Genomic DNA, 16,142 nt, shown 5'->3' on the forward strand with positions numbered 1-16,142 from the left:
GCACAACAAAAGTCTAGGACTTTGTACTGTGTTCCATTCACATAAATTGCTCTCACCATTGTTTTTACAAAGTGTTTCATAGCTTTTGTAAAACAAAAACATTGCATGAAGGTGCAAAAAGTGCATATAAAAATGAGCCTATTTTTTTTTTCATACAGATAACAGTTGTTTTACTAATGGCAACTGGGTGATTCACTTTGCAAGAAAATGTTCCCAAGAGCTTGGTGAATGTGGTGAAGTTTCACTTTGCAAAAAATACCGAAATATATGCAAGGAAATTATTATTAAATGCACATAAATAATAATTATTATTAAATGCACATAATATAATTGAATAATGTGAAAGCAAAAATTCAATTTTTTTATTTTCCTTGATAGTGATATTCTTTGCAAGTCAATTTTCTCCACATTCATTAAGATACAGGAACATTTCCTTGCAAAATGCACATCCTTTACGGCATTTAGTATATCAACTCCATAGTGTGTAGTCTTGTTTTGCTTGACTATCAGCTGAAGTTTCTTTAAGCTATGAGCATGTTCTTAATGTAAACACATTCCAGTGAGGGTACAGGGGAAACGATTAATTGGTGAATCAAAATGATTAATGTAACAATGGTTAGATTACACATTGGAGCAGCAATATGCTACAGGCAGGATTCATTCTATTGGATTTTTAACTTATTTCTATATGTAAAGGCACATTGCAATGTCATAATAACTATTTCCACACTCTAATATTATTTCCTGTAAACACAGAAAAGTCTTCTGAAAACAGAAGGTAATTGCAGATCCAAAAAAATAAAAGGCTTATTCTTCATTATAGCGCAGTGAGTAAAACCACGCAAAATATTCCTTTATGCCCCTTTGTGGTCAACTGTATGTGTTTGCTTGTTCCACTATTTCCTGAAAAAAGTATGGTCCAAAATGTTAATTTTAGCTGAGGAAGTTGAAGAATGTCACAGTAATTGTCCTGAAGCCATCTGAACATGTGTTAACTTTAGGAAGATGATACAGGCTTACCCCACTTTTAAGTACACAATGGGGTTTATTTACTAAAGTTGGAAAGTGCAAAATCAGGCTCACCTCTGCATAGATACCAATGAGCTTCTAACCCCAGCTTGTTCAATTAAGCTTTGGTAATAAAACCTGGAAACTCATTAGTTTCTATGCAGAAGTGAGCCTGATTTTGCACTTTCCAGCTTTAGTAAATAAACCTCATTATGTACTTAAAAGCGGGGTATTCCTGTATAAGAAGATAATTTATATATACTGTATTTGCACCATAATCAATTCTTAAATTCATGTTTCTCCATATTAGAAACACCATTTTTGTTAGCTTGCCTCAACATTAGGGCCGGTTCACACTGCAGGCGAGGCGAGGCGACTCCGACTTGCCTCGCCGCAACCTGCCGCGACCTCAGCGTCAACTTGCAGATGACTTCTGTATAGAAGTCAATGCAAGTCGCCCCGAGGTCGCCCAAAAGTAGTACAGGAACCTTTTTTTGAGTCGGAGCGACTCGAGTCGCTCCTCTCAGAACGGTTCCATTGTACAGAACGGGGGCGACTTGCGAGAGCGAGGCGAGGCTAGTCGTGTCGCCTCGCATCGCCCGCTGTGTGAACCGGCTCTTAAACAGAAGTGCTGCAACATTTGCCCAAACTATTATGTCACAACATTATAACAATTCATTTGTTCTTTATTTCAGCTAACCAATACTATTAGCTACTGTAGAATATTCAGAAAACTCTAGAGATGAAGAAAATAAACTTAATTTGCCAGGCTCAAAAACACCCTCATCCATTAATTGCAGGTGATACAGCAAGGATAATTCATGCCAATTTAGTAAAACTGAACATGATCTGCACATGGAAACATATGGGGGTAAGTTAAAGTAGTTCCGTTTTTACTTAGCCAAATGCAAACACATTTTGTGAAGAGAAATTTAAAAAAAGCTTTCCCTAGATTAGTGAATTACTGCCTGGAGTGGTATGGTTCTACAGTATGTGCATGCAAAATTACATATCTTCACGATAACTATTATTATTATTATTTTTTAACATTTTAATTGTTTTTTTTTTTTTTACTAATTACTGCTAATTATTTATCCATCAACATGGGTAGGTATACTTTCTATTCTTAAACTGAAATACAGACATACCCCACTTTTAAGTACACAATGGGGTTTATTTACTAAAGCTGCAAAGTACAAAATCAGGCTCACTTCTGCATAAAAACGAATGAGTTTCCAGGTTGTATTACCAAAGCTTAATTGAACAAGCTGGGGTTAGAAGATCATTGGTTTCTATGTAGAAGTGAGCCTGATTTTTTTGCACTTTCCAACTTTAGTAAATAAACCCCATTGTGTACTTAAAAGTGGGGTAAGCCTGTACACATCAAAATACTCCAATTAATTTAGGTGTATGTGTTTCACAACTCTACCTATTACATCAATGTATATATTTATTTTTATATATGTTGTGATACATTATTTTGCACATAATATATATTTATGTTTTGTATGATTGTTTATATTTAAAATCTACCTTTTTTTTTGTTTTTGCAGTTTACAATATGCTTGTGTGGTCAGAAAAGAGAAGATTTAATTTCTAAAGAAATATTTTTTTTTTTTGTGAAATAGTGTAAAACATTAACTATGTATATATATTATGTATGGATCACATATTGTATTAGTAAGCATTATTCCACAATTTTCCACATGTATGCAGATTAATAAACACCCAGAGGAGATAGCAACAGCTAACATGGTCCCTGAGTCATGCAGCACAGCCAGTATTCCAGTGTTCTTTGATAAATTAGAAAAACTTTTTGCCAAATAGTATATATTGTAAATAGTAACAAATATGTGCAAACATGTGTACATGTAGTTTACAAAGCGTTTGTCCTTAGAATCAATGAGGTAATGTTCAAATTAAGTATTTTACTATACAAGTGTACAACTTCATATTTTGTGTATTATATATGAGTATTTAAATGATACATGTTTACAAAATATTGTTAAAGTGTATCTAAATCAAAGAACACAATTGTAATATATTGTAGCTTACCAGTCCTTAGAGGTGGTGGCTGCATTATTTTTATTTTTATTTTTTTAAGGTTTTTTTTTTCTTTTCTTCACTTGGTGATCCTGCCAGTAACACACTTTCTGTCCTAGAGTGAAAACACTTAAAGCACTGTATTGCATCTATGGCGGACCAGTGTTGTCACTGTAGAACAAGATTGCTAAACACTGCCCCCTCCTCAACTCCATAACACTCATAACACTGTTTGAGACAACATTGTGGCATGCACAAAAATCTATGCACTTACTGTATTTTTGGCAGGACCAATAGGTTTCTTTGCAAACAGATACAACTTTCAAACATATTTTTAAATGACCAAAAAGGAGCAAACAAGAGGGGCTCTTGTGTAGGGTTCAGATATAATGTATTTTTTATTTGCAAATTGTTTTGATGTGTATTTGAAATCGGTCAATTATATTCAAAATATTACAATTTGAATACTCAAATGGAATTATTGTGTTGGAAATAAAGATATATTGTCATTTGTTTAAGTATAGTCATAGAGACTGTCCACTAATCATAGCCATTTTTACCCATACACATGAATGCCCAAGTAAATAAGCATTGTTTTGCCAGCAAGGAAGACAAAACATTGCTCACTGTCGATGACAGTAATCTTTCCTTTTAAAATGGTTGTAAACCATTACATATTCCCAATGAAATGACTGGCCTTAGGTGATACACAGAGATGAAACAAATCCTCCTACATAAGTTGTACCTGTTATTCTGTGGTATTCTTTTCTCTATAGCTGTTCAATGTGCTGAATTTATACAGTTTGTCTGAGAATTGAGAATACAGGGGACGGTGAGCTGAAATTACACTCTGCAGATCTCAGTGAGGAGTGCTCTGATTTCTGATTGGAGGGAAGGGACACACCCACCCCACACAGATCACAGGAACCGAGCACCATTTTTCTCTTGGTACCAGAAAAACTTGTAAAAAGGTAACTCGTAAAGATAGCAGAGGAATTCAGCAGCAGTCAGAAATGACACCTGTGGGGATTATTTACTAAAGGAAAATGCACTTGAAAGTACACTGAAAGTGCACTTGGAAGTAAAATCACTGTAGATCAGAGGGAGAAATGCAAGGAAAATAAAAAATAGCATTTTAGCTTGCACATGATTGGATTATAAAATCAGCAGAGGTTCCACTCATTTCAGATCTACCCCTTAGATTTAGAGCGACAGCACTTCCAAGTGCACTTTCAGTGCAAAGTGGATTTTCCTTTTGTACATAACCCCCTTAGTGTTCCTAACTGAGGCAAGTACACACTATAGAGGGATATGCTTTGTTCATACATTTAAGTAAATCAGGCTAAGTATATCAATGTTTTAAGCAATAACCAAATGTGTAAAAACAGTGGAATAGGAGTTGAAGCAGGCACAGCTGATACAGGGCCCATGTTGACTCCTTTTCTACATATACTAATTGTGAACTCATCAAGTTGAGGGTACTGATTGAATGAGGCTGATGTACGAAAGGACTTAACTATCTTCACTTAATACAGTGTGTGAATATTCACTCAAATCACCTGGAAAGTAAATTTATATTTGCTTCGAATATCTAAACATGTGCAGATGTTTTTCATATGATTGGAGCAAATATACACGCATATAAATCTGCCAATGTGTGAGATGCCAAAGTTGCTCATTGAAGCAACAGCAGTTTCTTTGCGTGTTCCCTGTGTTTCATCACGTGACAGCATCCTTAACTTGGTGAGTACACAGAGGGGTCAGGGGAGAACAATATTCATCAAGAAAGACTCTAGTGTTAATTTTATAGGCTTAGCCAGTAACTACACATCTGGTAAGAGAAATGTTTTTTTTTTCAACTTATTAGAATCAGTATAAATGATACAACCTGCAATATATTAATAAGTAGGTAAATGTGCCAACAGTTTGTGTGTATATACAAAAAACTAAGATTATCTTTTTAATAAGCTGGAATTGAATTGCAAAGCAGGCATAAATTAAAAATAAAATCACAATTTATTTCATTGCATACATTTTCAAAATAAATAAATGCTATTTCTCCAACTCTATACTATAGTGATACTGCAAAATATGGGCGAATAAAGTTTTTTCATATTTTGTTAGAGCTAACATTCCTTTTAATTTAAAATTGCTGACAAAGCAGAAAAAAAGTCTGGCTTTAAATTTACATACTATTACATCCAGAGTATATTAGAATAAATATATTTTGTTTTTACAAAAACAAAGTCAAAGTTGATTACTTTAAAAAAAAAAAAACTTGCAAAAATTTTAAATAATGTTATTATTCCTCTCTGGTTCTCAGAATTCGCCCATATGGGTTATGAAGACATTAGAGAAAATGAAGGTAATGTACAAGGTGTACTGCAGCTCTAGTGATAACAAGCTGTCATCCGCAATAATGCCACAGATATGAATAGTTCTAAAACTAATATTCAACATGTGACAAAAATTCTGCAAATGACAGAACAAAGGCTTACAGTTTTGCATCATTCTTTTAAATGCATACTTATGTGGAGCAGTGAAATGGGATGATACTTTTTGTGTCCTTTAACCAATAAAAGATGACAAGTACCATTAAATAACATTGTTTCTCAACTGTGAAGTGTGTAAATGCTGCTGAATCAACTTATTAACCTTATTGTTTTTTTTCATTCTTTCCATACTGTGTTTGCTTAAACAAAATAAAATTAAAGCCAATCATAAATTAGGCTTTTATAGTTTAATTCAGCAGACACATGCAGTGAATTTCCATTCCAGAAACATTATACCTTGAATGAAAACATCCAGAGAAGCTTTTGTTGTACAGATAAGAAAGGAAAATCAGGATTTAGGAGTAAAATAATGAAAGAAAATTTTAAATTAAAGAAAAAACCTTTGAAGCATTATCAAAACACATTGCTCAACTGATAAAACAATGTAACTAAAATACAAATAAGATTAAAAGGTGTTTCTAAATAATCAGAATTTGTAGGTTAAAAAATGCTTAAACTTAAAGTACTCGAAACTTTGCAAAAATTATCACTATATCATTAAACTAAGAAATTAGAGTCCCAGGATTTAATTTTGCTTCATAATGCTCCCAGGTTTGTCAACAGATGTTGTGACTTAAATAACTTTACTAAGCAACATCTGCATCTTAGATATACATAATACAACATCAATGACATTTCTGAAAAGGAACAAGTTCTGTTAATGAATGCTATGTATTGTGCTTCAATGCCTCTTACTAACATACATTTGTGAAACAAAATACAAGAGGCTGCCAGCAGTTACAGGCATCAATTATGGGGGAACCTAGACATAAACAGATTCTAGGGTCCTAAAAAGGTGGTTCTAAAAATACCCATGTATTAATTAATTAGGTATTTAAAAATGCATGTGTCGGGACCAATTGAAGCAACTGTCTTGGGACAGAAGAGTTTTCAAAAGCCTCTCAGCCACTGTCACTAAAACAAGAATGAGGCATAAAACATGTTGCTGTTGTTGGATCATTTGTAACAAATGCCCATCACGTCAGGTATATAAAAACCTTCAGTAGTCTTACCATCTACCGAAATGTATGCATCTTGGAAATTTACTTTTACACCATCACTTAAGTTAAATGTATTTGCCTTTAATATTCATTTTTTAAAAGATGATTTTTCTTGGTTATAGTAAATTCATCATTTAAACAGAACTTGTCATAAGAGAAATGTACCCAGTATCATTCTAATACCCCCTCTGTATGGTGACTGTCTTTGACTATGTGCGTATGAGTAGGCTATACAGAAACGTAGAACAATTATACAACTCAATTCATCTGACATCAAAATCTGCATATTTTTCAGTGGCTCACTAAGAAATAAAGCTGAATAGTCAGCATTTTATATATTTAAACAGGTTCCTTTTTTTAAACTGTTTATTTAGGGTATTTTCCATATTTTACAGAAAAAAGGAGAACAAGGTAAATAGTACACCATACATCAAAAATGTGGTAACCAAGAATGGCTAGTAGTATCATTCAAGCAGGGGAGTGAGGACATGAAGTGCAGATCCTCAGGTGCCACCCAGGGAGTATTACAACATGTTCTTTTTACATTTTTAAGATGGCTAAACATTTCTAGAAATGTCAAAATGTTGAAGCAGAGTGTTGCAATCATTTGTTTTAGTTCTTAGTAGAACTGGTAGTAAAATATTATATTTAATTTTAACTGTAAACTTTGAAAATAACAAAATGTATTTAAAACAAAATGCATATTATAATAATATAAAACTCTTTAAATCAAAAACAGAACTTTTGGCCAAAACTGTTTAACCATCAAATTTTAAACTGAATAAGATAATTGTGTATGTGCATATGTGTGTATGTATGTGTATATATATATATATATATATATATATATATATATATATATATATATATATATATATATATATAACTTATTACTGTATATATTAGTACCACCATTTCCACTACAGTTTGATACAAAACATAGGTATTGTCTCCCTGGCATTTTATGCTTGTAAATTAACAAAAAGCTTATGAAAGCTGGCTACCAATTTTAAGAGACTGCAATGGCATGATCTTGGTTTGAAATGGTTATGGCATGAGCAAATCCAAACTAAACTTATTATGAGAACAATAAGTAGGTTTAATCTCATAAAAATGTTTTTCAGTGGTCTGCCTGGTCGGCAAATTATATTCACGGGTTAATGCTCATTTTTTTTTAATTAAAAATAAGCTATATAGGGTTGTATAATATGGATGCAAATAATAATAATATTAATACAAATTCTCCCAAAATACTTACTGGATTTTTCTTCTTTTTCTCTTTGTCCTTGCTTGGCTTCCTGTTACTAACAAAATAATGGAGGGTTCCATATTCCACCAAGGCAGAGAATACAAAGATGAAGCACACTGAGACAAAAAGGTCCATTGCTGTCACATAAGAGACTTTTGGGAGAGATTTCCGGGCAATAGTACTTAGAGTAGTCATTGTGAGCACAGTTGTAATACCTGTTTGAAAAAGTAGATGCCATTTAAAAACACAAAAAAAAAATCGGTTACTGTGGTTTTTAAGATGTTGTGGGTAACCTAGACATAAAAACAATAGCTAGATAACAAGGAAAACATTTATATTTTACTAGTTTTGTATTAGACATGAGCCTTTATTTGTATTCATGTGTGTATGGGTGGAGAAACACATAGATTCACAGATTTTTGGATATAGCAGGTGCAATGCATGTGAAATCATTACCTTATCTATGATGTACATTTTTGTGGATCAGAATGGCACCAGTTTGAGAAAACAATGTTTCTCGCAGTGGTATTAGACTATTTATAGATTGCCTACTTTTGTTATCCATTAGGTATGCAAGCAGACTGGGGGAGATTTACTACAACTGGAGCATTTCAAATCCAGTACAGTGTCGCAGCTTTCAACTTCAGCTTGTTCAATTAAGCTTTGACAAAAACACATTCAAGCTGACTGGCATCTATGTAGAGCTGCACCAGATTTTGCTCCCTCTAGTTTTACTTAAAAAAAAACACTGTGTTAATACTAGTTTACTAATAAAATGCCTTTCAACAAAGTCTAATGAACCTATCTATATTGGACTCTAATTAAGCCTGCTGCATTAATGCATGTTCACATAAATTTTACATATCTTAAATGTTAGCTGGATACAAAGACCTTCAACCTTCCCTGAGAGTGGCTTCATGCACATGTGTGCAGGTCATACGGGTATAATGAGCAGTAACCTTTTCACTGAGAAAAGTATATTCCATGTGCCATTACTTTTTCTCTCTTAGGTAGTAATCACAACGCAGGGTTAAATAAAGTACAGCCTGTTACAGTTGTATTTCTATATGTAGTCATTAAAAAGGATAGCATTTTACAGATGACACTGATTCTTCTACTATTTAATAAAGCACAGATTTTTTTACATCTGTGGCCATTGTGGAAATTACAAAAATGCTTTGAGCGTTTAGAGCTAATCACTTCTGTAAGCTCAAAATCTCATCTCCTGTGCCAGGTCCAATTCCATCATGCGTATGGTCTCCTCTGCTATTGTCTATTATACTGTATTTTCCTGCATCCTAACTTAGCATGGTGAGTGAGGAGTTCACTGAACTTGAGTTTCATGTACACCAGTCTTTTTTTTTGCTGTGAAAGTTCATGCTCAGTTTGGTGTCAGTAGAGAGAGACATCAGGGTCTCTGTAACCCAAATCTTGAATTTTAGCACACATATTAGACATCCTATGAAAACATATGATGTCTCCTTATTGCAAACCCTTTACCACCAATATATTTTGTCATAAATGGGGGCTCATCATACACCTTGTATTGATGTAATGTAATTAAAACAGTAGATGAAGAAATGTAAATTGAAAGTCATTTAAAAGTACATAAAAACCCATTCAGATATTGAATCTGCAAAAACACCTACAAAATACATAACTAAAATTAGGATGCACAGGTGCACACGGGTTCCACATTATATTATGTATCTAAGGTATCCACACACACTTTAGAGGTGTAAGAATATATAGGGTTAACAGTTCATTAAAAAACAAATTCATTCAAGTAAAGGTTTTTAGTGTAAATAGGTCACTTAATTATAATGCACCTGTGCCCAAGCCATGTTTTTAAATATTCGTAAGAAACAGTAAAAAAGCTCCAAAACATGCTATCACTGATCTCTATAATTGTGTGTACGATGAGATCGAGTTTGTGTGTTAGTTGGTTTCTAATAGCTTAAAAAAACTGTTCATGTTACAGACTTGCAGGCTTCCAAGTTTCTGCTCTGAGTAAAGCAAAATGAGCTGTTACTTCAGTGTCAGTGCCTTGTCTGGAAATTTTCTAAATTAATTTCTCCACAAAGCATGAAGCTATAGAAGTGAGTGATGATTTGTTTTAAAGCCCTTTTATGTTTTTTTTTTTTTTTAGAATATATAAATACCTTATAGTGTATAGCCTGGGCACATGTTACCTTAAATACGATGTTATGCTTTATTCTTGGTCTTTAAAAAATAAAATAAATTAAGACATGTTTGATTTTGATTAACCTCCCTGGCGGTATGATTCAGTCTGGAATAAGGTGCTGAAAGCGGTACAATTATTTTGCATGGAAATCTGGCTTTTATTTTGTAGTCCTGTAATTCTTAGGAATAACGCTCTGAAATCTCTTCAAACCAGAGTCTAGCGGACATCCCGGGTATGATAAAGTTTATAATATAATAAAGAATAATAAAAATTATTCAATAATGTAATCAAATCCAAAAAAAAATGAAAAAGGGACATGTTTTGGTTGCTGTGGACAATCTCCAAATTCCAGGCAGAAAAAACTGTATTTATAATATAAAAGGGCATGCAGGGCATTGCACAGACCACTAGGGACAAAGGGGGTGTGTATTTTTTAATACAGCACTGTAATCTGTAAGATTACAGTGCTGTGTGTGTTTTGTGTGTTTTTACTTTTTTGAATTTGCCGCCGTTCTCCGCTCCCGTGCGTCGTAACGTCGCAGGGAACGGAGCTCGGCGGCATTCGGCACTGTGAATCGAGCGGAGGACAACTCGATCACACAGCGCGGCGGACATCGCTGGATCCAGGGGACAAGGTGAGTAACTCTCCCTGTGTCCTCCCCTGCATCGAGCGATGCGATCCCGAATCTGGCTCGGGGTTACCGCTTATGTAATTAAAATCCCAACCCGAGCCAGACTCGGAATTACCGCTAGGAAGGTTAATGAGTTAAAGAGGAATGTTGGGGATTATGGCTGTGCTTGCATTAGCTAATTTCATTTAATTGTCTTTATTTAGTAACATATTAGGCAGTAACACCAATACAAGCAAATTTAAGGAATCATATAATAAACCATCATGCATCACATGTGCATTCATTTTTTTTTTTTTTTTGCAGCAGCATGCACAGAATTGCACCTGTGATCAGTAGCTGCAGCTCTGTTGCCCGTATCTCTGTACAGGCTTTCAGTTAAAGGGCTATAAACAGAAATAACATAAAGGTAGTAACTATAATAAGCTGTATAATATTTCAACTATTACAAATGTATTTTACTGTTATGTGTAGATTATATTGTTTTCCAGGTATGGATTCCCCTTGCTTAAAGGGTTAAAAACAAGACCAAATAAAGTAAGAATGTAAGTTTCCTAAAAAGTGGTGTTGCTAGCAGAATTTCCATTTGTCTTCCACACTGGTGCTAAAAGTAGAGAAGGATGTATTTCAAATTTGCTATATTTTTAGATAAATTGTTAGGGACATCATTCTCTGCAATGTAATTGATCAAGTAATTTGACATATGTTTAATAGGAGAGCCATTTCATTGCTAGGGCTCTCCATATTGTTTATAGGGTATCTTTTAAGCAAGGATTTGTGACCACAGATGATTCTCCCAAAGCTTCAAGCAACATGGAATAGGGCCACCCAACAAAAGCAGCAACTTAGCTAGGATTCTAGAGAAGTGCCTTTTAGCTAAAAGTTAGTACTGTATTTGCACAATGAGAAAATGTACATGTAAACAGTGTCATAGCTTCAGGTGTTTTTACCCATATGATTTGACTACGAATATACCTGCCTAATGCACATTCTTACAAGTGCCCGAACAGTGAGTTAGGCACAAAACTCTTCCCTCACCATACTATATTATTGTCAGTGCTTGTTTTATTATTTTTATTATTACAGAATAACACTGTTCTGCTTCAGTAAGTTTTTATTAAAATTGTATAAATTGCAAAGCAATTTCTGGATACAATGACTAAAATGGAGTTATTCAAGTACAGTCAAAGTTCTGAGACATTGATACACAAAATCACATTGTAGCTACTATAGAACATATGTAGATAAGTGGATAATGAACATAATGAACTTATTCGTTGAATGCGTAGGGTGGGGGATGCAACTTGCATGACACATGGGCTCAGTACATGGTTGGACCTCCCATTTATATTTATCACAGGTACTTATAAAATGCTCTCAATTAGTGTAGTATGCTTATGCAATTTATTGAATCAAAAATAAACAGGTCCCACACAGGATACTCACAATATCCAGGCGCTTCAGTACGCCATTCTACATCAAGCAAAACATGAATGGTTGAAACCGGCCAGTAACGGGATGGTATGCTGATTGTTCCTAACAGCTGATCTGCTAAGTATGCCGTCCTGTCCACTTCCCCTACATGTGTTGATACAAGGGAATTTCGTATCTTCCTCAGGGGGTGGAGGATACAAATTCACTATATGAATGCACATTGTCACTTTATTATTTGGCTATTAAGCACTTGTTATTTTTTTTATATTTTTCATCATATATTTTATACATTATTATTACCACAGTGTAGAGAATATATTTTTACCTGTTCAGAGGCTTTATATTTATACCTTTGATAGTGCAGCATTTTAATGCGATTGTTGTACTTTTACATGGTTTATGAGACATGTTTACCGCTTGCACGAGAGGATTTATTGGTTTATTATTGTTAGTGGAGGCTCACAGGACATTCTATATAACCTTACAGCATGTCTTTGGAGTGTGGAAGGAAACAGGTGTATCTGAAACCCATGTAGGCACAGGGAGACCATACAATCTCCAGCCAGGTAGTGCTGTGGTTGGGATTTGAACCAACTAGTGCTGCTAGGTGCAAGTTATAACCACTTAACCACTGTTCTGGGACAGCAGTATTCCAACTCTGCTGGGGTAACACAATTATCAAGTTATGGGCATCAAGCAAAAATACCAAAATGTACGAAAGTGTATGAGCCATAGGAAAAGGAAAGAAGAAAAGAAACATAAAGAAAAAGGTGAGTAAGTTATAGGATGAGGTAAAGCACAAAAATTGACAATGGCACTGTTTATACTTTCCCTTCTAGGGATTAGCATATGGGGCAAAGTTCGGTTTGCCAGAAGTTCATCAAACCCAGAAAACTGTTCCATTGGGAACATGTATCAATGCAAAAAAATAAATAAATAAATACATAAATAAAAGAAAATAACATTCAGAGAAAAAGAATTGCAACAACATATCTTAATACCCCCAAATATTATACTGTAGATTTTCTGAAAGCAGAGATAGAATAGAAAGATGACATTTTTATTTTTTGTAGAACAATATTTGCACTGGTTTATTAAATATATATTTTCACAAAAAATACAGTAAAATTAATTTGTGTACACAAACACAATATAATATCAAATTCTTTTGTACAAAATAAAATATTAGGTTGTCTATAGTCAGGCCTCAAAACTATGTGAACTCGTAAAATGGCAAACAATTACAGTGCCCAAATTATCAATAGGGAACACTTTAAATATTTTTACAGCTCATCAGTTTAAATGTAAGCGAGCAACCTAAAATTATTTCACTCTCTGTGAGTGTGGTTAAGCCCAATATGTGTTGCACAATTCAATTGTTTCATTGTTCAGTTGTTCAACCTTATATTATATAACTGGGTACTAACATGTAAAGGGAAAGTTGATTCAGGGAATATCCGATTGCCCCTCAGGGGATCAGGAAGGATTTTTTTCCCCTGTTGTAGAAAATTGGATCATACTTTGCTGGAGTTATTCACCTTTCTCATGATTTTTTTTTCTTTTATTGGTTGAATTAGATGGACTTGTGTCTTTTTTTAACCTGAATAACTATGTAACTATGTTTACATACATATGCATGTGTGCAGTGTGATGGGGTGCTTAACTTTACTGCTATAACAAGGGGGTGAATAACCTTCCTATGTGATAGTATTGGACAGGTGGCGGGTACTCGTTAAAAATACATCAGGCATCTATGGGACCCCTAATATCTCCAATGCCCTCCACTCCATCTGACTAAGCACAGGACTATGCTTGATCTCCTCTTGCTTACCATCCTGATACCATTAGTTGTGGTACGGGACTCCTCGGAAAAGCAGGAGAGTCCTGAAACTATGGAGAAGGATTAATTGCATGGGGAAGAGGAAGTGGGGGGGGGGGGGCAACTGCAAGATCATTTTACAGAAAATCCCAGAGCCCGTTGATTAAAAATAGCTATGGTTCCGTAAGCCTGCACAAGAAGTTGTGGGCAGACCAACTCTCCAAACAAGGTCAATTTGTTAGCCTTCAATTTTTTGAGATTCAACTGGTTACATTTATTCCTGATTGGTTGCCAGATACTCGGCATAAAGAGTACAGAAATCCTGGATTGTTGATATGATGCATAGAGAAAATTTTTGTAAAGGCATCTTTCCTAAAATAACAAACACATTATACTTACTTGCTCTTTCCAATGGTTTTGCACAGAGTGTCCCAAACCTATTCTTCTGGGGGTTTGCTGCTAGCAATCTTGACTCCTTCTCTTCTTTATGTGCACCCATGGTAAGTTGTCTTTTAGAGGGGCACATCTGCAAGCATGATCCTGAGCCAGACTGTTGGCACACACAGCGCAGCTCAGTATCCCCACTCTCTGCTCACAGAATTTGATTGAGAGCAGTAAAACCCAATGTCTCCTGCCTCTGCGAGCATAGATAATTGCTAGAGGAGAGATCCACTACAGATGGGCACACCGTTGGTTTCAGATAAGACTCAGTCATGTATACTGGAAAGTGAGGGCTCAATTCAAATACTATTTATTTATTTATTTTTTACCCTAATGCAGGGAACACATTAAGGTTAAATATTTTTAGCCTTTAGAACCACTTTAAGTAAGACCACTTTCTATTGTTTCTTAAGACAGTCAACTATTTTCGGGCTCTCCTAGCCATGCACAAAGCTTTTTTGAATACTGAATAGTATTTTATTTTTTGGTGTTTTTGTGTTCTTGCCATTGTTGCTAAGTTTACTGTCCATTTAAAAAAATGGAGTAGGTGAACACTGCTCTAAATAATGATGGATACATGTCAAGGATTCAATGGGGTTGAGAGTGTAAAATCTGGTGCAGCTCTGCATAGAAACCAAGAACCAGGTTTTTTTTTGTTTAAAGTTTAATTGTACAAACTGAAGCTAGAAATTGATTAGGTACCATGCACAGCTGCACCAGATTTTGCACTCCAATTTTAACCAATTAACCCTGTGCATAGTTTCTGTTCTTTTGGGCTATTAGGCTTTAAGAAAGCATGACAGCATATCTGACCACAGGTATGAGATATAGGAGGTTATTGGTTCTCAAGTTAAACCAACAGACAGTAAAGAAATTAATGATCTTGGTTTAAGATTCTGCTCCATGTGGAGCTGACTACCCAGCTGGATATTTAGAGAGTAAAGCTGGCCATACACCTATAGATTATCTGCAGATTTTCTATAGAAAAAGTGGGAGATTCCTCCATCCACACAGTTTAGCGAACATGGAGAAATCTGTTGCACTTTTTCCATCTAACCATAGATAATCTGCAGATAATCTATAGGTGTATGGCCAGCTTAAGCCATCATCAAGTTCATAAATGTAATGCTCAGGTGCTGATGGTGACTGCTTGTACACTGCAGAGGAACTGTTACTTTGCTGCAGCAGAAAATTAAGAATTTTTGGCCAAAAGAGAGCACTGGAAAAAGATGATGGTTATGATATAGTTTTGGTTTTGAAAAGAAACCGAAGATAAAGATGAAGAGGTGGAAGTAGAGGGTAGGCTTAATTTTGGTAGTCACTGTGCTTATATATGACATTTGATACATTTCCCATGTATGAAATCTAATGTTTCCAAATGTGTTCCTAGATGCCAGAACAAGTCCATCTCCACTCACCAAACTTTCAACACTTGATATTACAGTAGCATAGATGGCAAAGGGGATCATTAAATTAATAATGACCCATTAAGCCTACCATTGTGTCAATGACAAATCAGTGTCTACTTCAGTAGTTACATTTCTGGTTTAAAATGTAAAATTATTTAAAAATAAAATAAAGGCATTCCTTAAAATAGTGTGTACCTGGGAGGGTGTGCCCTGCTGGTGCTCAGGACAGAGGCCAAGTGAAGAACTACAGCTTCACAGCCTGCGGTTTATTATAATGACCAATGAGCTTCCCCTTGGACTCCCAGGTACCTGATCCAGCTGTCCACACTCTCCAGAATGCGAAAGTGGGGTTCCCAATGGCTGGTACTTCAA

The 16,142-nt window shown here is 34.9% G+C and overlaps 1 protein-coding gene across 2 annotated transcripts in view; it reads right to left on the reverse strand.

The window, feature by feature from the left end:
- Positions 1 to 16,142, reverse strand: part of GABRG2 (gamma-aminobutyric acid type A receptor subunit gamma2) — a 332,400-nt gene that overhangs the window by 7,001 nt on the left and 309,257 nt on the right. Inside the window, exons 8-9 of one of the 2 annotated variants that reach the window (XM_077474049.1) lie at positions 7,863 to 8,068; positions 5,841 to 5,864 (exon numbers count right to left, since the gene is read on the reverse strand). In XM_077474049.1, coding sequence (XP_077330175.1) covers positions 5,841 to 5,864; positions 7,863 to 8,068 — 230 coding nt within the window. The remainder of the gene's footprint in view (positions 1 to 5,840; positions 5,865 to 7,862; positions 8,069 to 16,142) is intronic. The other variant, XM_077474050.1, reaches the window with a different exon arrangement.

This window comes from Lithobates pipiens, unplaced genomic scaffold (assembly GCF_037356315.1).
Source record: "Lithobates pipiens isolate NorthernLeopardFrog02 unplaced genomic scaffold, aLitPip1_a1.2 Scaffold_8, whole genome shotgun sequence".
Classification (NCBI taxonomy): Eukaryota; Metazoa; Chordata; class Amphibia; order Anura; family Ranidae; genus Lithobates; species Lithobates pipiens.